At 57.4% G+C, this 25,349-nt stretch overlaps 1 protein-coding gene across 2 annotated transcripts in view; it reads left to right on the forward strand.

The window, feature by feature from the left end:
- Positions 1-24,979, forward strand: part of TTBK1 (tau tubulin kinase 1) — a 40,648-nt gene extending 15,669 nt beyond the window's left edge. The window contains exons 13-16 of one of the 2 annotated variants that reach the window (XR_006298935.1): positions 1,585-2,146; positions 19,404-20,995; positions 21,655-24,014; positions 24,375-24,979. Coding sequence is in view for 1 of the 2 variants with exons in the window: in XM_043591473.1 (XP_043447408.1) it covers positions 1,585-2,146; positions 19,404-20,995; positions 21,655-22,045 (2,545 nt within the window). In the remaining variant the exon portion in view is untranslated. Of the gene's footprint in view, positions 1-1,584; positions 2,147-19,403; positions 20,996-21,654 lie in introns of both variants that reach the window. The other variant, XM_043591473.1, reaches the window with a different exon arrangement.
- Positions 24,980-25,349: the final 370 nt, after the last annotated feature.

Genomic DNA, 25,349 nt, shown 5'->3' on the forward strand with positions numbered 1-25,349 from the left:
ACACCTTGTTTCAGGGATGATGGGAAGAGGAGACGGCTGAGGAGAGATTTTCTGGAAGGGAAGGTTCAGGATCTCGTAGGCAGGGCAGAGGGTTTGGGTGGGCTCTGGGACACCTGGGAGCAGGAAAAAGTGTGAAGCAGATGGGATTTGGATTTCCCTCCTTCTCCCCTTTCCTCGCCCCCCTTTTCCCCTTCAGCCCCTCTCTCCTTTGTGTCCATCAAAACAAACCATGCTCTCAGGAAAGGAAGCAACACCAGCCATTCGCATGGGAGCATCAGTGTAGGACCCTGGGTGGCCCACCTCAGGGATGTTTGTATTTAAAGCCTTATTAAATCAATACAAATCTTGTGGAGAGGGAGGAGTTGGTAGGTCCCACAGACCAGGGCAGGGGGGCTGTTGAGAAAGCCCCACAGTGGCTCTGAACTGCACCCCTCTGTCTCACAGGCTCAAGGCTGCGGGAGAAAAAAAAGGCAGCCCCCTGCCCACAGCCTGAGCATGAGGGTGTGCACAACCCCAGGGGAGCTAAGCCTCCGTGGTCCTTGGTGGGGGCACCCTGGCCTTTGTGTAGCTTCCTGCAGGCAGCAAAATCTTCACCTTGGCACTGGTACCCTCCCCTCCAGTTGAGAACCTCTGGAAGTAATGTGAGGTTCACAGCACAGTGTAAGGTAACAACGGAAGAGGTGTCCCAAGGTAGGATCACTGCCCCAGAGTGAGATGGGGCCCAGTCCCTGGCTGGCAGGGCTCACGGCCTCGTGGGGAGACAGGTATGTAAACACACGTGCTCCACTCTGTGAGGACAGGGGCGCACAGACAGTGCTGGGAAGGCAAAGTAGCCCCCCAGGCAGGATGGAAAGGCTCCCCCCACAGGAGGTGACATCCAAGCTGCTTGGGACAGCAAAGGGTGGAAGGTCAGGCCATGTGGAGAGAGTGACATGTGTAATGGCACAGAAATATGAGCACATGCGCAATTTGGGGAAAAGCCAGTGACCCTGACTTGGGTCCGACTGGGAGAATGGTGATACTGGGCCTTAGTCTGGCTGCTTGAGTGCCATGCTAAGCAACATAGACTTTGTCATCGGGGCTGGGAGCCACTGGAGTTTGCTAGGGGTGGTGAAACCAGCCAGCCAGACCTGGAGGTGGTGGAAGAAGTTAGAAAGCTCATCTGCAAACTCAAGGGCCAGATGGGTGTGTTTGCCCTGGAGGCAGCCTCTGACGGAGTGTGAGCACTGGACCAGCAAGCATAAAGTGGGCCTTAGGGAGATTAAGTTTCCTGGCTGGTCCAGAAGAGAGCGTTCCTTGGGCACAGGAACCAGGTTTTATTTTCTTCATGTTTGTATTCCTGGAACACAGTAAGCATTCAAATACATGTGTTGAAGGGAATGAATGCATGAATGGATGAATGAAATCTTTGTGGGGAGTGAGGTTAGGGGGTGGTAATCTAGGAGGTGACCGGGCCTGGCCCAGGGTGGGAGAGATGCTGTGGTCAGTAGGTTCTAGGGGTCACATTGCACCTGGTCACCTACTCGAGTTCCTTGGAGATTTGGAGAGGCTTGGCACTGAGCCTCCTGTGGGCTGGCTTTGCAGGTCACGAATGGATCTGCCCGGCTCACCCTCGCGCCAAGCCTGCTCTTCGCAGCCGGCCCAGATGCTCTCAGTGGACACAGGCCACGCCGATCGGCAGGCCAGCGGCCGCATGGACGTGTCAGCCTCCGTGGAGCAGGAGGCCCTTAGCAACGCCTTCCGCTCAGTGCCGCTGGCCGAGGAGGAGGACTTTGACAGCAAGGAGTGGGTCATCATTGACAAGGAGACAGAGCTCAAGGACTTCCCCCCGGGGGCCGAGCCCAGCACATCGGGCACCACGGACGAGGAGCCCGAGGAGCTGCGGCCGCTGCCCGAGGAGGGCGAGGAGCGGCGGCGGCCAGGGGCAGAGCCCGCCGTCAGGCCCCGGGGACGAGGCATGCAGACGCTGGCTGAGGAGGACCCTCGGCAGATTCCAACCCAGCCCCTACCACCCCAGCTGAGCCAAGCTGATGGCCGGTCAGAGACGTCGCAGCCCCCCACACCCGGCAGCCCTTCCCACTCGCCCCTGCACTCGGGACCCCGGCCTCGACGGAGAGAGTCCGATCCCACAGGCCCGCAGAGACAGGTAAGGCGGCTTGCACCCACTCCCCACCCCTGGATGCCTATAGTTTTTGCCTGGAGTGCTCTTGATGTGCTCCTTGTGTGCTCTATGGGGGTTATTGAATAGCACCCAACAGTTGCAGGCTGTGATGAAGGTAGACAGATTTCAGGGTCCAAAACCATGCTTGGGGGACAGTCAAAGCTTCCAGAGAAGGCACCCTCAACGTCCTGAGTTGAGTTTTTCATTATGAGCAGTGTCAGCCAGGTGACAAAGCAGGAGAAAGGCCTCCCAGGCCAAGCAGACAGTGTGTACAAAGGCCCGGAGGTGGCAGTCAGAAAGCACTGCGCTGATTGCATGTTGCAGCAGATGAGGCTGAGGGGTAGGTCCCTGGCTCCATCCTGGAGGGCCTTGGGGCTGAGCTAAAGGGTTAGAGCTTGATTCTGAGGACTCGGTGAGCCACCCGAGGCTTTTAAACAGGGGTGTGACATATGTTTACCTTGGTCCTCTTGAATGATCCCTCTGGCTGCTGTGTGAAAATGGATTAAAAGGCACAGAACTGCCAGTAGGAAGGCCACACAGCAGGTGCCAGCAAGAGAGTGCCCTGGTGGCTTGGACCAGGGTGGGTGTTCTGGACGTGGGGCAAGGTGGACAGAACCAAGAGGTGTTGGGGAAAGAACTGAGCGGGCTGTGAGCAGAGGGTTCCCGGCTGAGTTCTGGATGGACAGCAGTGCTGTCACTGGTGGTTTTGAAAGGAGCATGTCTCCTCTGAGGGGCTGAGGAGGGCCAAAGAGGTGATGCTGGAGGGCTCTGGGGCTGTGCCGCGTTCCACTCAGTCACCCCCCGTTAGGGGTGTGCACCAGGTGGCTCTGGGAAATCCAAGGAGCAGGGCCCAGGGCCGGGGTCAGTTCTGCTGTGTGCTCAGATTGGGAGGCCCAGCCTGGGAGCACGTGGGTGCCCTGGAGAAGGGCAGCTCCAGGCAGGGCTATGTTCAGGCCCCATCCCCACGTCTAGAAGAAAGGGTCTCTGAGCTGAGATCCCAAGGGGTGTGCGTCTTAGCTGTGCCCTGGATTCTGGACTATAAAAGTGGGAACTCTGAGAGAGGTCCTAGCCAACCTAAACTGGAGGCTCAGCCAGGGCAGAGTATGGGCTAGTATGACTGTTGTTGACCTAGACATTGTGCCCACCAGGCCAGCACTGGGTAAGCAGAAGAAGCAAGATCGGTTTGCGATTCCACCTCGCTCCCCTCTCATTTTTTCCTGCATTCATTCATTTGTTCAATACCTAGTCATTCCACACTTGCTGAGCATGTAGCCTGTGGCAGGTCCCAGAGGCACCAGAGGTCATTTGTACCCACAGGAAGTGCAGAGTCTAGGAGGGGAGACTGACAGTGGTGGTAGAGGGTAGAGAGAGACCAGAATCCAAGTCAGGAGGCTTAGATTCTGGACCTGGGCTCTCTGCTGGTCCCCTCCTGGTGACTGCAGGCCAGTTGGGTCTCAGAGAGGGAGCTGAGCTATCTGGGAGGTTTTTCTCACCTTCAGATTCCTTCCAGGTCCTGGGAAACACCCTTGCTTTGGGGAATTCCAGCCAAGGGGGTAAGGAGAAAGAGTTGGGGAAGCAGGCGCAGGGGACTTGTTCAGTCTCAGCCTTGGGCTCAGGTCTTGCTTGGGCTGTGGACAGGCAGTGAGTTGTATGTGTCTGGAGGGGGCGTTAAGTGGGGACTTGGTTTCCCCATAGTGCACGGCAGCGAAGTTGGTTAGCATTCTTTGGCTGCGTGTGTGCATTTCTGTATCAGCTCAGCTCAGGAGCGCACATGGGTGTGGGTGTGCACACACAGTGGTGTGTCTGTGGAGCATGCAGCGGGTCTGCAAGAGCGCAGGGAACCCTGGGAGCCGGAATAGCAAAGCTGGAGGGCTGATGATCATCAGAGCAAAAATTGTGGTGACAGTGACTAGAGATGCATTGCTCTTAATGCCTCCATATTTCACGTGTGTCTTCCTCACAACAATTAACGCAAATAAGGAGACACCCCCCCCCCCCCCCCCCGCCTTCAAAAGGTAAGGAAACCAAGGCTGGGAGGGGCTAAGCCTTTAGCCCAAGATCACCAGGGGGCAAGAGGTAGAGCTGGGTGAGCGCTGTCTGAGGCCTGTGAGTTTAGGAGAGGAGCAAACACAGGCCAGAGAGAGCAGCATCGTGTAGGGTCAGAGAGAACCGGAGTACTTATGTGTGAATGCACGTGTATGTGTTCACCCGCTGGCTGGGCCACATCAGCAAGTGTGCCTTGGGCACAGCAGTGTTCACGGTGGCCTCTGTGTGTGTGTGTGTGCGGCTATGTGTGAGCACACGGGGTGTGACATGTTTTACCGAGTATTTCAGTACAGCACAGTCCAGGTGAAGGAGGCAGAGACCCTCCTTGTCAAGGGCAGAGGAAGACAGAGAAGTGGACTGGCACATTTGTTCTTTCTTTCTTTGGTCTGAAAGGAGTCCTGAGTCCAGGCTATGGGGGGGCTCCCAAGACTGGCTGCACACTGGAACCACCCTGCCACCTTTCTGCAGGGAATCCCCTCCTAGATCTAGCTTGCTCTGCTCAGCATCTGATGTGTGAACTTCCTCATAACAGTACTCCTTAAAGATACAAACACCTGCAACACTGTGGGGAGCAGGGACGAGGATAATGTGGAACCAGGCGCAATTTTAGAGCATCTATTGTTCCTTGGTGTGAATGCCATGATATGTTAAACTTTCTCTTTCCACACACACACTGCTTTCTTCTGCAGGGAATTTAAGGTGCAAATTAGTCGTGGCTGGAAAGCTAAGGCCGAGGGGAAGGCAGCAGAGGGTGTGTGATTTGGGGGAGAGAGGTTTACCATCCTTTGCCGGTTGTCTCTGGCTGATAACACAGCAGGCCAGCATTCTCTGAGTGCATGGACATTTGCTTGGCCGCCGCTAGAGCATTTCTCTGCCACGTGCCAGGCAGCGTGCTGGGGGCTGGGGACAAAGATGAATAAGGCTTCACAGTTCTGCTCTTTCAGAGCCCGCAGTTCTCAGGCGTGGGTGGGGATGCAAAGGTGTGGACATGGGTGTTTACTGGCAAGGGCCATAAAGCGGAGAGCAGAGAACTCTTCTTTGCTAGAAGGGGGGGGGCCTGCCTGGGAAGCTGGGTGGTCTCTCAAAGGTGGCACTTCAACCGGGCATGGAAGGCAAGTGAAGGGCAGGAGCACGCTGGGATTAAGTCCTTCCGGAAGCTGCCACACTCTGGCTGGGGTGTTACACTCAGACTGCGCACGTGTGCTGCGAGGGGAGCCGTGGGCTGGTGTCTCTATCGCTTGGATGGAGGGCCTCGGACCCCTAACCCTCAGTGCAGCCAGGACCACCAGCTCAGAAGGAGCTGGAAGGAAAAGCAGGGTGGGGCCAAAGACAGTCCTATCAGAATCTTCTGTCTCCCCCTCTCTCTGATGGAGGCTCCATGTTGGGTCCCTGTGTCCCCATTTGACATCTATAAGGGGGCACTGGAACTGAGTGTCCTGGGCCCACCCCACCCCACCACTCCTTCAGCTTTCTGGCAGCTGGCCCAGCCCAGTCCTCAGGACCCACCAAAAGCTATTTAAACTGACTTCAGTCACAGGAAGAGCTAGGGGTCAGGATGGGAAAGGTCTGGTGACACCCCAGTCACCATTTCCATCCCCACGGGCCTGGGATGCACAGGCCCACTTTCCCTTTTCCTTCTCAGGGTATGAGGCCAAGAGGGCACAAACAGGATTCTTCCAGATATCTGTGAGGTGGCCAACCCCCTCCCACCGGCTGCCTTGTGGCTCCGCCTTGGAGAGGACTGGGGGAAAAGCCACTTTGGAGAAATGGTTTCTGTTTGCCTCTCCTACCAGTCCTCTATTCCTTTCCTCATTCTCAAGAGTGACTTAAAGGATACTGGAACAGCTCACATGACACAGCATTTACTCCAAGGCAGTCCTAAGTGCTGTGCATATTATAAACACCTAATCCTTATAACACCCCTATGAGGTGGGAACCATTATTACTCCCATTTACAGGTGAGGAAGCTGAGGCAGGAGAAGTGAAGTGGCTTGCTTGAGGTCACCCAGGTAGTGAGTGGTAGAGCTGGGATTCAAACGTGGATAGCGGGACTCCAGAGTCCTACCATTCTGCTACATTTTGTTCACTGAGACCCTGGCATCCCGCTGTGGTACAGGCAGAGGGTGTGCAGGGAATGTTCTCTGGACCGCGTCATGAGGAGTAAGGAGTACAGCTGGGGAGACAGATGGCAGGTAACAGTTGCAGAGGGGCCTTCCTGGGGGGGGAGGGCGGAGGACTCCTCAAGCCCAGAGGGAGCTCTCAGCTCCCACCGGCTAAGGCAGGAAGGCTGCCCAGGGGAGGTGAGTGACCAAGGTCTCCGCAAGGAGACCGAGGTGTGAGAAGTGCCAGAGAGGAGGAAGACTGGGAAGGGAGTTGGAGGCCAGAGGCTAGGTTCTGAGGTTGGACGGGGCAGTGTGCGCCCCTCCACCTGGCCGACCCTGCCCCCCGCCCTGCCCGGGACGCCAGCGCCGCAGGGGCTGTGAGCGGTGGGTGGCCCCCGAGACGGAGCTGTCGAGTCTGTGCCTGACGCCTCTTTTCCCTCCACTCTCTTGGTCTCTTTCAGTTGGAGGAGGACAGACTCTCGGGGCACTCCCTCCCGCGGTACAGCCCTCTGCGACGACTGGCGTCCTCCGTGTTCTCCTCCTCCACGCTGGAGACCGAGCATTACCCTCACCCTGGCGGCGGCGGCTCCTCCGGTTCCCTCATTCAGCGCAGCCGCTCGGCGGAGAGCAGCCCCGTGCGGGCGCCCCACCGGCGCCACGCGCCCCTCGCCGCCGGCAACCACAGACTCGTGCCCTCGGTGCTCCGCATCTCGCGGTCCCAGCTGCAGCAGGTGTGGGCCCGCTTCACCCACAAGACCTAGGCTGGGCTCCCCCCCCTCCTGGAGGGGGCAGGTGGGGGGGGTGGGGAGCAGGCAGAGACCATGGTTCCTTCCCAGGTCGCAATAATCACACACTCACACACCCCATCCCATCCCCATCATGCAATACAGCCCCATATAACGTTGGCCCAAGGTACTGTAATGCCCACCCCCACCCCCCAACGTCTCCCTTTGCTTGGTGCCAGCCAAATGGTGCAGGGAGGGGTGGGGCTGTCGGTGCGCCTTCAGGGACAGGACAGAAGCACTGGGCTGGAGCCACTAGTGGGTCCAGAGTCCGGTGGAAAGCAAGGTGTCAGGGAGAAAAGGCATGCTGGGTCAGAGTCGGTCTGGCATGGAGTTCATTCTGTTTAATCGGTGACTTCTTGGCATGGCGGGGCGGTTCAGCCCTGGGGGAGGGGGCAGAAGATTGAGACCCTCTCCTGTAATGTGTCTGTTTATCTGTGTGGGGCAAGGCATGTGGCCCTGTGTATGAGCCGGGGGCCTAGTCAGCCAGATTTGGGGCTCGGTAGAGAGTGCCTCCGTACTCAGTGATGTGAGGGAAAGCAGGCTTGTGATGCAGCGAGTCTTTCCCATGCCCTTGTCACAGAGGACAGAGCCCCTACCTCCCACATCTGACCCAGGAGGCCTGAAGCTCAGTCCCCTGTAGGCTGCCCTTGGCCCAGGGCATATGTGCCATCACCCCCTGGTGGGACTGGGTTGCCCAGCTCGTTTGGAGCTGAGGATGGACGAATGGGGGCCTGGTGTCTGCCCCTCAGAGGGAGCTGGAGCCTAGGATGAGGGGGCTCAATCTAGAAGCAGTGGCAGAGAGGGTGGTTGTTAAGGATGAGGCGGCACCTGTGAGCTCAGGACAAATCCCAGACAGCAGCAGCCCCACGAGTGTCCCTCTTAGAGGATGACTACTTCCTGTAAGTGCTCAGCCAAGCCAGTTGGCCCCCAGGGACCATGGTGAAGAGGGAGCACAGGGTAGGCAGATCACACGGGGATCTGGAGATGGGTGCCAGATTGCTATGCCCTTTCCGCTCATTTCTCAGCCCCCAACCTGTCACTGCAGGGACCCCCCAAGGTTCCCTTTCCTCATTCCTGCCCCTGTCAGCCAGCACCTCTGTTTCTCTGGGTAATGGAGTAGTGGTGGGGAGGGTGCCAGGAAGGGTAGTGCCTATGCCTATTTAGAAAGGGAAGGAAGGGTTGAGGCCTGAAGGTTTGCAAAATATTTATTGCAGTGAGGCTGTGTTGGTGTATATGCTTGTGTGCACACATGTACACTTGTGAGTGTGAGTGTGCTTACATATGAATATTTGGGCATGTGGCAAGGCTGCCATGGACAGGTGCTGAGGCTGTGCACTGCACAATTCCAGGGAGTACCATTTACATAGATCCTAATGTGAATGACACCCACGGAATTTGCAGTGTTGCAGCCCTATGTGTGTGGGTGTGTGTGAGTGTGCATGTGTGTGTGTTAGGGAGTCAGAAAAATATTTGTGCAGTCCTTGATAGTTTCCTATGTACCTGCTCTCATCCTGGCTCCTCTCTCTACCCCCTTTTCCCCTTGACTCTTCTTCCTTCCCAGGTCAACTCCCTTCAACTCTCCAGCTATCTCTGGTTGGAGTAGAGGCCTCAGCATCCTTGCCCCAACTTGGGGGTGTCATAAGCGGGTGGGCAGTGCTGTTTGGCTGAAATGTCCTCACGGCTGGCTGGCACTGTGTATAGCTCATTCACATGAGCTATACCCACACTCACTACGTTCTTTTCTCCAAAATCTGTTCTTATCTGAGGATTTCTGGGCCAAGAGCACCTTCCTAATCTAGGAATGAAAGCCAGACTCCTGCCCTAGTACTTGTGCCCCACTCCCACCTCATCCCAGCTGCTTACTTTTGAACCTCCCCAAGTTCAAGCCTCTGTTGCCCTCCAGTGTGTTTTGGGTGGCTCTACATCCTGCTGTGGCAGAGGGGAGAGGAGCGGCAGGGTAGACCCTTTGAAGAGAAAGGACAGAGAACACAAAGCACAAAGGTTAGGGGGTGGGATGGACAGTAGCCCCACTCCCGCCTTCCACATTCTGGCACTGCCCCCTTCCCTTCCCCCTACCCTCTGGCCCTCTTCCCATCTTCCCTAGCTAGTGGCAGAGGGTGAAATGAAGGGGAGTCTGTCCACCAGCAGCTCTGAAAGTCAGCAGCGGTGGGGGCAGGGCCCCTGCTATCCGGGGTTAGACGAAACCAAGCACTCTGTTATCCGGCATTCCCTTCCAGAGGGTTCTGCTACCTGACCCTGAGCACAGCTCCCACTCGGTGACCAGAGCCCTGAGGTACTCTAAGATCCCAAAGTGCCTTGTGACTTATCAAAGATGATGGCACTAGCTTCAGCCTCTGTTTTAGCATTAAATATTTCTGTTTCCAAAGCTTATGGAGGTGGGGAATCCTGTTAAGCATTCCAAAGGTGGTTGAATTTTCACAGACACCCCTCCCCTCCCAAACTGATACCTGTGGGAGAGGATGTGTCCTTTAAGATCGTGATTCAAACATTCTGTCCTTTAGGGGACCACCTTCTGTGGTGATGGGGAGAGTATTTTGTAAGCCATAACACTCTGAGCCAACAGGAGGTGATCCTGATAACATTATTATCTTTTGAGGGTGGCTCTGATTTCTGGAAAGAGCGAAGGCCATTTGGAACTACGTGTATTGGGTCAAGTTTATGCGCAACTCGGTAGAGCCATGCATGCTTTGCGTGCACGAGTATAGTTGCTTGTCTGTAAGGGCCCAGGCTGGGTAGGGAAGTTGTGAGTCTGCGGTGTTGTTGGGCTCTTTTTCTGCAGGGTTTCCCAAAGAGGAGGTCACACACAGCTTCCCCAGGGCCAGCTTTGAAAAGAGGCAGCATTCTTTGCTGTACTTCCAAAATGGTGTCTTTGTACTTTATAGTCACACCCTGCATATAGTGATGGCTTCCAATTATTATTTTTAAATTTTATTTAATGACCAGTGGCACATAGTACTTTATTATGTGCCAGGCAGTGATCTAAGCAGTTCACAAAATTAACTCATTGAATCCTCATAATAGCCTAGGAGGTAGATCCCAGTATTACCTGCATTTACTAGATTAATCAGAATATTTAAGTTACCAAACATTAAAACACTCACCAATGCCGAATAACTGAGGTCTTGTTTGATAGGCATTTTAGAGCATTTTAGTCTGTGTAGTGGTCTATTTACTGTCCTTCCTGCTTGGCTCCTCCTTGCTCTACCTAAGAGGCAGGGAGTTGTCTAGAAGCCAGACTCTCCTCCCTTCTCCATTCCCACTTCAGTGTGGGATGGTGTCCAGGTGGGGATCACTCCAGAGTACCAGGGTCGGTTGCAGTGGCCGACCCTATCTCTCCAGAGACCCCACCCTCTCCATCCCACAACCCCAGGCATCCCAAAGCAGCTCTGGAGATTCAGAGGGTGGAGTAAGAGCTACAGTGAGAAGGCAGGTACTCAGAACCATGACCTTGGAGTATTTTGGACTGGGGTGGGGAGGGGGGAGGGGTGTTCCTGGGCTTCAGGCTCACAGGGAAGGTACTGGCATTGGTTAGCACTGGCCATGGGGATTTGAGCTGTCACCAACTCACACCTCAACAGGAGCCAAGCAGTGTCAGAGAGAGGGCAGGTTTGGGGACTGTGATAAATGGGAGAACCATCCCCCCATCCTCAGCTCAGCCAATTGTTGCCACTATCTTCCAGTTTTTTTGTGTGTGAAATCTCCCAACTTTTAATTATTGGCATCTAATTTAAAAAAAAAACACAACACCACAACTTTTTAAAGAAAAAATCACTGTGAGCCAAACAAAACTGGCTTAAGGGCAGAGACTCTGAACACAATTTGCATCCTCTGTGAGCCTGAGGACTCCCTACCCACCTCTTCTGTCCAAGGCTGCAGCACTTCAAGGGGGATGATGTTTCAGGAACTCAAAAATCAAGTGGGCTTCTAAAAGGAGGCAGCTCACGGCCAACCAGTGGGGAATGTGTGGCGTGTGCTATGTGTGCATGTCGGTGACCTCATGGTGTGTGTGCCTGAATGTGTGTGTGGTCCAGTGGGCTTGGGATAAGTGGGGTTCTCCTGATAGGACCAGTATTTTCTCTGATGGCACAGGACCCTAGGTCAGTGAAAAATACTCTAGTAAATTCTCAGTAATGAGTAAACACCCCCACACACTCAAGGCAGCTTGGGTCACAGCAATAACCACTGATCATTCATCCCAACCACTAGCATCCTGAATCCATCAATCTCCCTCTGCATTTTCCAGTTTGGGGGGAAATGGGCATAGCCATGCCCAGCATGTGGGGTAATGATGGGACCTTTGAGCCATGCGTGTACATTAACCCTTGCTTCCCCAGCCAAGGGGGTTGGGTAGACCCCTCCAATCCCAGGAAAAAGTAGGGGTCCTCTCTGTAGAGGGTCCCGGGACCCTCCTTTTCTCTCCTCTGCCCTGCCTAGATCCCTTTTTCTGAGGAGGGGGTGGTGCTGTCTGCCCAGGTAGTGGTGATGGGGAGCCTGGGCCACTGGATGGCAGAGGAACTGTGGCAAATGTGTCTATATTGGATGGCCAGGGAAGACCATGTGTAGGGAGTGTGTGGGGGCCCCTGGCTGTGGGAGAATGCAGTATCCTCTGTTCTCTTTGGGTTGATTGGATGCCTGAGAATGGACCCCTAAGGAGAGCCTGAACACCACCCCACCCTACCCCAAACTCCACTAAGATTCTGACCCAAAGGGCAGGAATGTGCCCACTGCCATAGGCAGTCCTTGGTAACAAGGAGTGTGGCAAATCACTCTCCTTTTTCTTTTATGTTTACTTTTGAGAAAGATAAGAGTGTGAGCAGGGACAGGGCAGAGAGAGAGGGGGACAGAGGAGGATCCCAGGTGGGCTCTGTGCTCACAGCACAGAGCCCACCATGGGGCTCTATCCCACCAACCTCGAGTTCATGACCTGAGCCAAAGTCGGATGCTTAACCGACTGAGCCACCCAGGCGCCCTGCAAATCACTCTCCTTAAGTTGGAGGGCATGTCCCCAAAGTTTGCATTATTCCTATTAGGTACAGAGGTGCCTCCTGGGACTTGTGGGTCAGCCTCTGAAAATTTTAAAGCATCCTTCTCCCTAAGGGAGAGGCTCCCAGCCTGAGGACCACATCCCTCAAATATCCCCAATGGCTCCCCATACCATCCAGTGGGCTTCCTAGCTCAGGGCGCCCCGGAGCCTGAGTGGACCCCTTCCCCCCATGTAAAGAGTTGAGAAGCAGTAGGGGAGGAGAGGCAATGAAGCCCAGAGGACTATGGGAACCTTTCTAGACCTCTCCTTTCACTTGGCTCCGCCGTCAGTCCCGTAACATACCGTCCCTTCTACCTGCACAGGCTTTGCGGGTGCGGGGGGTGGGGTTCACCTTGCCACAACTAACTGGCCCGCACACACACGCACACTCCATTGCTGCGCGCACATTTCATCCACTCTCCGGACAGCAAACTAGTAGCCCCCGGCCGGGAGAGCACAAAGATCGCGTTTCCGGGCACCCCTCGCAGGTTTATAACTACTGTAACGGGACCCCAACCGCCACTTCCACTCTGTCCCCGCCCCCGGGACCCGCCCCCACACGCCCGTTCCCGCGGCCAGCGCGCCACGAATGTATGGTCCGTCTTTTTAGCTGCTACGCGCGCGACCAGGGTACCGCCCGACAACCCCCCCCCAGCCCCGCCTTCCACGTCGCTCCGCCTCCGCGCGCGCCCTCGGGACCTTCGACCCCTAGCCCCCCGCCGAGCTGCCTGCTGCTAAAGTACCCCTTCTCGGGGGTTAGCCCTCCCCGCCGCCCCGCCCTCGCGCCAAGTTTGTGTTTGCTTTCCCCTCCGCCGGCTCGCGGCCACTGGGTCCCCGACCCTGGGGCGGGGGCTCGCCCCTCAGTGCTTCCAGGGCTGGGGTGCAGACGAAGGGCTGGGAGGGGGAGCTGGCCAGTTCTCCCGGCTCGAAGGGCCCCCGTCGCCCCACCCCAGATTCCTGTTACCTCAACTGCCCACAGCCACCCCCACCCCCCCATAATTGGCCTTGCAATTGGATGCCAAAGAGCCCAGAGTTGAGGGGGAGACAAGCTTTGAGCCTAGGTCTCTCAGAGCCACCCAACACCCCCTTTTTACCCACGCCTCCACGTCTGTGTCTCCTGCCCCACCCCACTCCACACTGCGGGCCCTGGGGGTCCCCAAACATGCCCCCACTTCCAGCTCTTCTCCCTCCCCACCCCCGAAAATAAAACTCAGGGACCAACATCTGCTTCCTTTGCACTTGCTCTGTCGACCCCTCCCCTCACCCACACTTGGAGGGGCTTCCGTGGGGGAGCAGGCGGGGTTCGGGGCCCTAATGTTTGCCAGTATTTAACAAGGAGAGGGCTGGCCCCTGCCCCCTGAGAGGTGGGACTGGTGGGATGGGGGAAGTTCAGCCCCGGGCCCAGCTGAGCCCCTTCCTTCCAGGGACCCAAGGATCCCCTCCCAGCGTTGGGAGCTGCTTCCTAATCGTGGTGGGGAGGGGAGCGAGGGATGGGAAGGGGGTTGGGGAGAGGACCCTTCCGGAGGTCCCGAATTCCAGCCAGTTTATTCCTAAGCCTCCCCCCTCCCATCACATCCCCCCTCTTTTGTACTGCAATAATACTGTATTATAAGCTTGCACTGTTCCCCAACCCTAGCCGCGTAAGCATGCACGGGAAACTCAAGACCACACACACACACACACACACACACACACACGAAGATGGGACGCTTTTTTTTTTCTTCCTCTTTCTCTCCGGGGTGCGTCCTCAGTGTACATAGCGGCGTCGGGGGGGCCCCGGGCCCGGGTGGAAAAGCATGCACTGAGCCCCCGCCCCTAGACTGCGAGTACTGTACAAATCCAACACTTGAAACCGACACGCACACGCGCGGCGCCGCCACGGGGGTGGGACACGGACACGCACCCACGCGCACACGGCCGCGCAAGGGCGGGGGTGGGGGGCGCCCCGCCGTCACGCGTCGCTGTGCGAGGGATCTTGTGCCTTTTTAAGTCCCTGTATGTTAATGCAGACAATCCGGAGAGCTTGTGTACTACCAAAACCTGATTAAAGACGCCTTCCAGGAACCTGCGCCTCGCTTGCTTTCTTTGATACTTCTCCTTCCTAACCCACCCCTCGATGCAGACTCCAACTCCGGGGGTGCCTGGCTGAGCAGAGGGCAGGAGCTGATCTTGCTGATTCTGGGATTGGGTGGGGGCAAATTCCAGATCAAGGGATCCAGCCCCACCCCTACCTCAGCCGCCCCTAAGACAAGGACCAATGGAGAGGGGGAGGGGGACCGCAGGAGGTTTCGGGCCTAGTTGGACTCTAGCAACCCGCACCCTGTCTTCTTTCATCTGGAGGACTGGTTTGGGGATGGACCCTGGTCTCTGGGGCCTGAAACCAAATTGCCAACTTACAGGAAGAGGGATGGGAAGTAGGTGGGTGCGCACCTAAATCTGTTCTCTGTGGATCAGATTATTGAGGCCAAGCGCCTGTGCCTGCCTGCAGTGGGAAGGAGGCCAGGAAGCCAGCGAGCTCTGTGAAGGGGCCATAGGAGCCTTCCCCTGCCCCTCTGCTCTGATGGGGGATCTGAGATGGCCCTGGCCTGGGGGAGAATGGTCTGTCCAGGGGGATCAGTGAAAGAGTGGATTGTGCAGAGCCTGGGGCGGGGGTGGGAGGCTGACGACGGATAGAATGTGGGTTGAGGGAAGACCAGGTCCATGAGAGGAGTGGGACTGGAAGAAGGAGGATTGCTGCAGAGAGAGAGAGAGTGCGTGTAAGAGGGGAGGCTCTCCCTCCCTCGTCCTGCACCCGGCTCCTGCAGGTCTGCTGTCACAGTGCCACACTTCACTCCTTGGGGCCTAAAGCAAGTGTGGGGGCAGAAGGGTAAGCTAGAGCTGCATTTCTTGCCCCTGAAGCATTTAGAGTGTTCTCATGCTGTGAGCTCTCCGGGGCAGGCAAGGATGGGTTGGGAGCACTGAGACCTGGGATTCAAGTGTGCGAGGATCTGCTTAGACCCAGGGTAGGCGGCCACCTTCTCAGGTCTTCTTACCCCTCCCTGCCCCCAGATGAGCATCAATGGCCAGTGTGTCCAGGTGGGTGGCCCTGGGGTGGAGGAGTGCAGGGAGGGCTGTGGCTTGGCAGGTGTGGTTTGAGAGTGGAAACTCGGATAGGTAGCTGAAAGGTCTGGGAAAGGCAACGGTGGTCAGAGTGCTACACTGCCCACTTCTCATCTCTGGTTCCAGGTGGGGGAGTTATGGCAATGGGGGCTCCCTGGGAGGAACAGAGATGTGGGGCAATTATGGCAATGGGGGCTCCCCAGGAGGATGAGAGATGGGAGGTGTGCGCCAGCCTTGTGGGGGAGGGGTGGGATGTCCCCGTCCATCCCACAGCTTTGGTCACTCACCAGCCCCCCTTCTTTGACCTTGGGACTGTGGGCTGAAGTGCAGTGTGCAATGTCTGGGCTTGGCCAGGGTCCAGGCAGAGCTGCTCTCTGCACTCCATCTAGGGAATGGAGGTATGTAACCCATCCAGTCCCCGGCGTGGGGGGTCACTAGTGTCAAAGGCTGAGGAGAGCCTCAGCAGCAGGGAAAGATCAGAGGCTGGTCCATCCCTCCACTTTTCCTGTTGACTGGAGTAAACATGGATTAGGGCTGGGCTCTGAAGCTGGGGAGGCCACAGCCTTGGGGTCTGGGCTCAGATCCCAGCAAGGGGAGGGCTGGGACTTTCATTCTCTCTGAGGGTCTTAGCTCCAGTGGCCTGCCTCACCTTCTCCATGATTCACCCTTACAGTAGCAGCCTTTTGCCAAACTCCATCAGAACCACCAGGGAGATTTAAAATAGAGAGATTTCTGGGCCTCGTCTCTGACCTACAGACTAGGGGTGGGGGGTAGGGAATAGGACTCAGGGCTCTTTGGGTTTAAAAAGCACCCCGAGAGACTCCAGTGGCAAGCCAGTCTGGAGAGCCACAATAAGTAAATTGGAATCATAAAGGGTCGCTGACCTAGGAAGGGAGTAGGAAGGTGTGAGTCCTCCCAGATGCTGAGTTCCCCTTGCTGACACCCAGCACACTTGCTGCCCTCTGAGCTGGAATGGGAGAGTGTCACTGCTGTCCCCCTCCCGCGGTATCCACAAATCTACACGGCCGAGCACACAGAGGCTGTCTAGTGAACTCTGGCTGAATGAATGAGCACAGGATGGCATGGGCAAGTGGATGAATATTCACTGGGCTCAGGCATTCAGGAGAGGGTGGGGGAGGGTGAAGGGGAACTCCCACTCTCTGAGGAAGGAGGAACTTGAGCCCAGGCCTGTCCTTCCCAACATGGAGCCAGATGGGGAGAGGTGGAGGGACTCTGAAATGGAAAATCCAGTATGCCCAGGCCCTGGGTGGGCTTGTCAGTGATCCTTAGGGCAAGTCTGTCCCCGTTCTGAGGTTAAGGTTCTTCCTGCTAAAGGGCAGAAGGTCCCAGGTTTCCCTGCATGGGAGGGTGGGAGGCCAGTGAGGCGATGGAAAGAGTTTGGGGTTCTGGGCCAAGTTGGTTGATGTGCTTTGTGAAGTGGGCTTGCCAGTGCCTCTCTCCAGGCCTCAGTTTCCCAGTCTGACATTGTCACTGATGCCTGATTTCAGTTCTCATCCCTCCTCCCTCCCATGTAACAGAAGGGGAGGGCTTTGAGATGGAAGGAGAAGGTTCCACCTGTGATCATCTAACATGGACATTGTGAACAGAGGGTCTGTCCTATGGATGGGTCTTTTCTAAAGGCTAGAGGGAAAGGTAGTTGTGCCACGGATGCTCAAAGTGTCAAAGATGGGACAGGGAAAATAGGCAGAGGTTCTGCTGGGTGGGTGAGTTCTGAGCTAGACAGTAGGGAGACATGATCAGAGCTCCGTGTCTGTCTATAGGTACCTAGCACTCAGTACGGGCATCTACACCACGGTGGCAACTCACCCAGGGTCTCACAGCATCCCCCTCACCCCTGCCCAGTCTTTAGCCTTACTGTAGGTAACTAAACATGACAAAGGGCCCCCAGCACAAGGCCTGGCACAGAACTAGGGCTTAATATTTGCTGAATGAATGAATGAATGAATGAGAATAGTGTAGAAAAAGAAAACAATTGCTGAGGACTTCCAGCCTGGATGTGAAGGAGAAAAAGCTCTAAGGCCATCTGGTGCCTGGCTCAGACAGGGTGTGCAGGGGTCCTGCCTGGGGTCGGATGCTACCCTATCTTGCATGCCCCCAACCCTCATTACATCCTCATGGATGGTCTGATCGTGCGAAAGATTATGGCAGTTGAGGAGAGGAAAAGTCACAGCCTTGGGCAGATCCTCAGACTTGGGGATTTCCACCTTCCCCTCTACCAGCCTTTGGCTATTTGCAGAAACCTCAGCTGGGAGAGGCCCTCCTTTTCTCACCACCCTATCTCCCATAGGTGTGGCATCCAGGCATTTCTGGGCTTACAGAGGGAGGCAGTGATCTCCAAACCAGAGAAGCAGGGCAGGGGGCAGGAGGTGGGGGTCGGAGGGAGCTGATATTTATTGAGCAACTGCTATACGCCAGACCCATTGCTTATCTGATCTCATTTATGATCACAATCTCTGTGGAGTATGCATTATCCCAATTTCATTTCCTAATAGAGAGATTGCACACTCTGTGAAAACAAGGACCATACCTATCTTGTTCAATACCTGATGCACAGATGCATAGGCTCTAACATGGTGGCCAGGACAACAGACATTCTAGGGCTTCTTCTTGAAGGAAGGAAGGGAGGAAGGGAAGAAGGGAGGAAGGAAAGGAGGAAGGAGGGGGGAGGGAGGAAGGGAAGAAGGGAGGAAGGGAGGAAGAAATGAGGGGGGAGGGAGGGAGGAAGGAAGGAAGGGAGGGAGGAAGAAGAGAAAAACCCTCAGGGAAAACAAGTAGAAGGGAGGGTGATGATGCCTGCTTGGTGGGTGGACAGGAAGGTGTTTTGGAAGGTTGTTTTAAGCTCAGTCCTGGAGGAAGAATAGGTATTTGTCATGTGCCCAGAGGAAGTGACAGGGACTCAGGCAGAGGGAACTGCCAGAGGGAAGGACAACAGTGTGAGAACCATGATACCTTTGGGGAACTTCTGGTGGCATCAGCATGGCTGGAGCACAAGGCGGGGATCAGAGGGCGCTGATGGAAGTGAGGCTAGAACTGAAGGTAGGAGCCGGACCAAGGAGTGAGAAACAGGATTGTCATGTGCCAAGCCAAGAACTGGAACTGTTTTCTGAGGACTGTGGGGGCTCCTGTAGGTTTGTGCAGGTTTGAAGTGGAGAGAGAGAGAGGATCAGATTCAAGTTTCAGGAAGATTACTGTAGCAGCTGTTGGAAGGATGGGTGGGCAGTGCGGGAGGGACAAAACAGGCCACCGGCTGGGGAACCACCAGGCAGATGTGCCCATGTGCTCTGCAGCTGCTGAGGTCCTGAGAAGGTGGTCGGGTCTTTCCAGTCCAGAAGGGAGGAGGCTAAGGGGAGATGTGGCAAGAGCCTAGAAAACCAAGAACAGGCCATCACATTGCCAAGCTGGACAAAGCTTCAAAAGGGAAAACTTAATCAACTGGAAAGAAACTGCCCTTCGTAAGCTGGCTGTGAATTCCCGAAGGAAGTATGGACTCAAAACACACCTGTAGAGGGCTGGACAGTTCTTGACTGACAGGAGGGTAGGGGGGCTGGAGCTCCAGGGGCCCAGCCTGCATTTTGGGGTGTGGAAGACTGCCGAACTTTGCCCTTGTCCTCCACAGCTCTGATGGCCCTGGTGGCCAGCTCCCTGGCTGCAGAGAAACTGTGCCCTACAAGGAGCAGTGAGGGCTGACCCAGACACTTGCTGCCCCCCTCCAGACCTGATTTCCTCATCTGTCAAAGGGAGGGTTGATCTACATGGCGGCTACGATGCCTTGCAGCTGTCATTGTCTTCTACTGACTGAACCAGAGCTGGCCCTGGGTTTTGGAGGCAGGGAGAAGAGTGAGGGAGATGGAATATGGGAGACAGAGAAACTGCCAGGATCAGGGCCGGGGTCCTCAGGGGAACTGGAGCATGCACACAATCCTTCATCAGAGATTTACTGAGCACTTACTAGGTGCCAGGGACCATTCTAGGCCTTGGGGGACAGAGCAATGAGCAAAACAGACCCAGTGCCTACGCTCATGGAGCACACACTCTGGTGCACATGGCTGGGCACGTGGGCCTCTTAGCTTGTGGGCACAGCCCAGGTCTCCTTGGGCCCGGCAGGGTGGGTGACCTCAGCCAGTCCCTGTATGTGCCTCTTGCAGGTGTTCTCCGTGGCATCCCCGTTTGAGGTCAATGGTCTCCCACGAGCTGTGCCTCTGAGCCTGCCCTACCAGGACTTCAAGAAAGACCTCTCTGATTACCGAGAACGGGCTCGGTTGCTCAACAGGGTCCGGAGGGTGGGATTCTCCCACATGCTGCTCACCACCTCCCAGGTCCCACTGGCTCCTGTTCAGCCTCAAGCTAATGGGAAGGAGGAGGAGGAGGAGGAGGAGGAGGAGGAGGAGGAAGAGGAGGAAGAGGAGGAGGAAGAGGAGGAGGAGGAAGAGGAGGAGGAGGAGGAAGAAGAGGAGGAGGAGGAGGAAGAAGAGGAGGAAGAAGAGGAGGAGGAGGAAGAGGAGGAGGAGGCAGTGGCTCTAGGGGAGGTGCTGGGGCCTCGCAGTGGCTCCAGCAGTGATGGGAGTGAGAGGAGCACTGATCGGAGCCAAGAGGGTGCCCCTTCCACGCTGCTGGCTGATGACCAGAAGGAGTCCAGGGGCCGGGCCTCCATGGCCGACGGGGACCTGGAGCCTGAGGAGGGCTCCAAAACGCTGGTGCTCGTCTCCCCTGGCGACATGAAGAAGTCGCCCGTCACTGCCGACCTGGCCCCTGACCCTGACCTGGGCACTCTGGCTGCCCTCACTCCTCAGCAAGAGCGGCCCCAGCCCACCGGCAGCCAGCTGGACGTGTCTGAGCCAGGCACCCTGTCCTCTGTCCTCAAGTCTGAGCCCAAGCCCCCTGGGCCTGGAACAGGGCCAGGGGCCGGGGCAGTGACCACAGGGGCAGGAGGAGTGGCAGTCACCTCCTCACCCTTCACCAAAGTTGAGAGGACCTTTGTGCACATTGCAGAGAAAACCCACCTCAATGTCATGTCTTCCGGTGGACAAGCCTCCCGGTCTGAGGAGCTGGGTGCTGGGGGTGAGCCGGGCCTGGAGGCACCGTCTGACGGGAGGGTTGTGGAGGAGGGGGCCTCCGTACCCCTGGAGAATGGCATCGCCCAGTCAGGGCTGGAGAGCTGTGTTCTGTCTGGACCCCCGATGGATAGCCCCTTGGAGGTGGCCACAGGCTCACTGCCCAATGGCCCAGCCCTTGTTAACGGGCCAGCTCCAGCATCCCCGCTGGAGCCAGGCCCAGGGAAACTGGCCACTGTCTCCCCCAGCCGCCATGCCATGCCAGGCCCTCGCCCCAGGAGCCGGATCCCTGTCCTGCTGTCTGAGGAGGACACAGGTTCGGAGCCCTCGGGCTCACTGTCGGCCAAAGAGCGGTGGGGCAAGAGGGCCCGACCACAGCAGGACCTGGCACGGCTGGTGATGGAGAAGAGGCAGGGCCGCCTGCTGCTGCGGCTGGCCTCTGGGGCCTCGTCCTCCTCCAGTGAGGAGCAGCGCCGTGCCTCTGAGACGCTCTCAGGCACGGGCTCAGAGGAGGACACGCCTGCCTCGGAGCCTGCCGCCCCCAGGAAGGCAGGGCGGGCAGCTACCACCCGGAGCCGGATTCCCCGCCCCATCAGCATCCGCATGCCCACGCCTGCTGCAGCCCAGCAGTCCCCTGGCAGACCCCACAGCGCTGCCCCCGCATCTGACACAGCCACCACCAGCAGGTGAGAAACCGCTGCCAGCCCCAGGGTGGGCAGAGGGTGACCACAGAAGGCCTCCACCAGCAGGGGCCTCCCCAGAGCCAAGGTCAGGGCCTAGTGAGGATGCAGCTACACCTGTTCACCACCTTCCCCATTAAGTGTCTCTTCTGACTCAGGTCCCAGCCCTGTCACTGGGCTCAAGGGAGGGACTACAGTGAACATGTCTAGAGGGGTGCCAAGGAGGCCAAACTTGGGAAAGGTTAATAGGAGCTCACATCACAGCCTCAGGTATGTCATGAGGCATTTGAAGCCAAAGGATAAAGGGCAGAGTAGTTGGGAAAAAACACGATTCATATCAATGTAAACACGGGTACATTATAGAGTAGAATGTAAAATCCATGAGAATTTCAGAGATGAAACAGTGATATCCAAGAAAGCCTACAGCAAGCTCTTGGGGAGCAGCCTGGGAGAGGGTGGACTCTAGAGGTCCCACCCTGGAGGATGAAGCACCAGGCCTCAGTTTATTCACCTGCGCCATGATCTCCCCAGCCTCATCCAGCTCTGAAGACGCAGGACTCTAGGGCTCAGTGCCCAGAGATTCTGAAAATGTCTCTCCTTTTTTGTTTCTTTGCCCTCTTCTTTTCTCTTGCCTTCTGCACCCCTCCATCCTCCTCCTCCCGCAGGCTCCAGCTGCAGAAGCCCCCAGGGTCGGCCGTTGCTGCTGACCTCCGCCCCAAACAGCCCCCCGGCCGTGGCCCGGGCCCAGGGCGAGCCCCAGCCGGCACCAGACCCCCCGCCCCGCGAAGTCCAGGCCCCTCCACCTCCGCCGCGCCACGCCAGCCCAGCGCGTCCCCCCGGAGCCAGTCCCTGTCCCGCAAAGAGAGCTCCTCTCCCTCGCACCAGGCCCGGCCCGCAGGTCCCCCGCCCCGGGGCGCCCCGCAGGCCCGGGCCCAGCCTGATGGTACCCCCTCCCCGGGGGGCCCCAAGAAAGGACCCAGAGGGAAACTCCAGACTCAGCGCGCAGCAACCAAAGGCCGGGCGGGGGTCGCGGAGGGCCGGGCCGGGGCCAGATAATGACGCGCGAGGCTCTCCGCGGCCCCCCACCCTCACCCCGGCCCCCCATCCGCAGCCGGCCACACTGAAACAGCTCCCAGCACAGCCTTACGCGCCTGACGCGCGCCACCCGCGGCCCCAGCTTCCCGCCTGCACCCGCGAGGACGCGCGCCAGCATTCGCCGCGCCCGCCCGCCGGCCCGGCCGGAGGGGGACGCCTCGCCGCGGGGTGGGGGAGGGGGGGGAGTGCCAGCCTCCCGGTACTCCGCCCCCTCCCCGTGACCCCTGCCATCCCCCCTGCCGCCCTTCGGGTGGGGCAGGCTCACCCTCCGCCCCGGGGAAGGCTCAGCCACTTTTTCACTGAGGACTCCACTAATGGGGACGCCCCCTCACCCGCCAGGCCTCTGCTGCTCTTCGTGCTCCCACAGGGACCTCTGCTTACACCTCCTGCGGCGCCTTTTCCTCCTCCCGGCCTTCTTCCAGCCCAAGCCCACCCACCTCCACTTTGAGAAAGGCAGCCTCAAATTCCGGAAGTGGAAGTTCCAGCCTCCCCACCAGGGACCAATACCACAATCTCCTGGAAGCTGTGGTGGTCCAAAAGGCCTCCTCTTCTCAGCTGCTAGGCTGGGGTTGGGGAGCTGGGATCCACGGGCCATTGGTCTACTCAGGTGTGAGGGGGCAGATCTGACCAGCCCCAAAGTCCGCTCCATTCTGGACACCCCTGTGGAAGATGGTGGGCAGGTGATTGGGGGGGGCTGCTCTTCTGCACCCCTAGAGTGCAAAGTCCTTCTCCCCATAAATTTGGGTGGGTCCTCAATGGGAACCAGAGAGCGTGTGTGGGCTGCCTTCCTGGGCACATGTTTCCCAATGGGAAGTTGGAGGGGGGCTTTAAAAAAGGTTTCACCCCCTCCCTTGGCCTCCTGATCTAGTGCTCAGGACCCCTCACCATCAGGAACTCCTTCTTGCCATCTAACCTCAATCCTGCCTGCTGCAGTTTCAGCCAACTTCCCTCTCTCCTGAGTTCAGTGGAGGTGGAGAATGGCTGTTTTTCATCTTCTCTGCACTGGCCCTTTAGAGATTCATGGACTCAGTTCTGGCCGGGTCACCCTGTCTGTCCTCCTGGGGTGGAGAGTGGGCTGGATCAGACCATCATCTGGCCTGACAGCTGGCCCCTGGACTCAAGACAGAAAGGCCCTTCTAAGTCCAGATGGTATGCTTGTGTGATGGGTCCAGCCTAAGTCCCCTCCTCCCCCAGCTAACCCTTCAGCCTGTCTCCTCTTGTCTTAACCCCAACCCATGCAGCTGAGCTGTCCCTGCAGAGGGTGAGGGCTGTGCTGCTCCATGAATGGATATGGGGCTTCCTCCTGGGTCTGGCTCCTGCATAGCTCATCCCATCTCATCATGAGCCTCAACTGCCTACATCTTGGCCAAGCAGCACACGGGCTGCAGAAGGGACAGCCGACCCTGTCTATCTGGGACAGGTCCCCTGCAGGCCTTCTCCATCCTCGCACCCTCAGCCTCTGGCCCCTGGCCTGGCCCCTCTGTTCTTCTGTGAGTCACAGAGAACAAGGCTAGACAACCAGGGGAAGAGGAAGAAAGGCCCCAGCAAGCCCCAGTGGTCTGGCAGCATCCAGCCACCATCGCTTAGAAGGATGCCCATGAGGAAGTTGGCCCTGGAAGCAGCCTGGTGGTGCCAGCTGAAGCCCCTCTTGGAGAGTCAGCAGGCTTGGGCAGCTGTTTCCACACCAAGGTGGTGGCTTCTCTGCAAACCAGCCCAGGGGAGGACTCCAGGGTGGACCGCCTTTGAGGTCCATCCCATGCTGACACAGAAGCTCCCAGAACACTCAGGAAACCTCTCCGGACAGAGCCCTCTTTGTCAACCCAAGACCCTCCCAAGGCCTCTACTGCCCTCTGGGTCCAACAGAGGGGGTGGAAGAGGGGCCACTCCCTGCCACCTAGAGCTTCTCCGAATGACAATCAGCTCGTGCCAGGTGGGGACCAGGGCATGACCCCCGGTGCCCAGGTCCTGGGCCTGCTCCTTGCCACCAACCGAACCGTGAATGTAGGGCCCCCAGCTTCACCTCTGCCCCAGGACCAACAACACCCTGGTTTGGTGTTGGGAAGAAAAGGGGCGGCCTGAGAGAGCCCCAGGCCCATCTGACCCCTAGCTTCACCCAGCACTGGAGCTGGGCAGAGACGCAAAACCCTGTCTGCTCTCGGGATTCCAGACCTCCCTAGGGCTCCCAACTGACCTCAGGCCTCTGCGTCATGGAATGTCACCAAGGTGGGGGAGGAGGGGTAGGGGTGAGTGTGGGAGGGGACTAGGGAACTGACTCTGCTCTTCTCCCCAGGAAGGATCCAGGGCAGAGGACACCACACCTCCCAGTGTCCCCACTCCCAGCTGCAGCCTCTTCCCCCTTGAACATCCATCCCCTCCACCAAGCCCCCCTGGGCCTGAGCCCTTTCTCTATAAGAGTGCCACACCACCACCACCGCTACCACCACCTCACCCCTCGAGCACTTCCCCATCATGACAAACCTGTGTCATTGGCTCAGACACAGGTCTGCTCACCCCAGAACATGCCTCCCCTCCCAAGCCACACTGTGCACGAAGCGGGTGCAGGAGAAGGGCCATGTCCCATTCATGTGGGCACCCCCCTTCCGGGCTCCTCACGGGGGCCTGGCTCAGTCTTCTCAGCTCCGGGGATCAGCCCTGGTGGGCATGGAGTTGGGGGCAGGGAGGTGCCCTCCCCCTCCCCCAGGGAAGCCACTGAAGAATGTTTACATGCCAAACAGAATGTAACACCCTCCCCCACCTCTTCCCAGTCACTGCATGGCCTCTGCCCACCCTGCACCTGTCCACCCCCACCCCAACACCCTGGAAGCCGCTGTCATGATTAGATCGGGTCTTGGAAGGGAAGTAGCCATCACACCATTAAAAAGCCTGTGGACCTTTCGTTCTGTTGGCCTGGACTCTTCTTCCTTTGGGGAAGAGGGAAAAGCCTAGGCACTGTGGCTGGGAATGGGCAGGGGAGAAGAGTGCAAGTTGGTGGGCAAGTGGGAATGGACTGCCATGGAGGCAGATTAGATTGTCTCTATGGAGATGGAAACAGACGCTCAGGACAGGAACAGATAAAGGGTCACACAGGTGGAAGAGGGCTACTCTCTGTCTCTGATAGCAAAGCCTCTGCTCTCTCAGCTCCCCTGGTTGTCTCTCCAAGGAGGCTCAGAGTCTAGCTTTGTGCAGGGAGGAAGGGAGGAAGAATTTGCATTGCCCCAAAGTTAACAGACACAAGTGAGTTTGGAAAACCATAAAGCTAAAAAGC

Source organism: Prionailurus bengalensis, chromosome B2, assembly GCF_016509475.1.
Source record: "Prionailurus bengalensis isolate Pbe53 chromosome B2, Fcat_Pben_1.1_paternal_pri, whole genome shotgun sequence".
NCBI classification, from domain to species: Eukaryota; Metazoa; Chordata; class Mammalia; order Carnivora; family Felidae; genus Prionailurus; species Prionailurus bengalensis.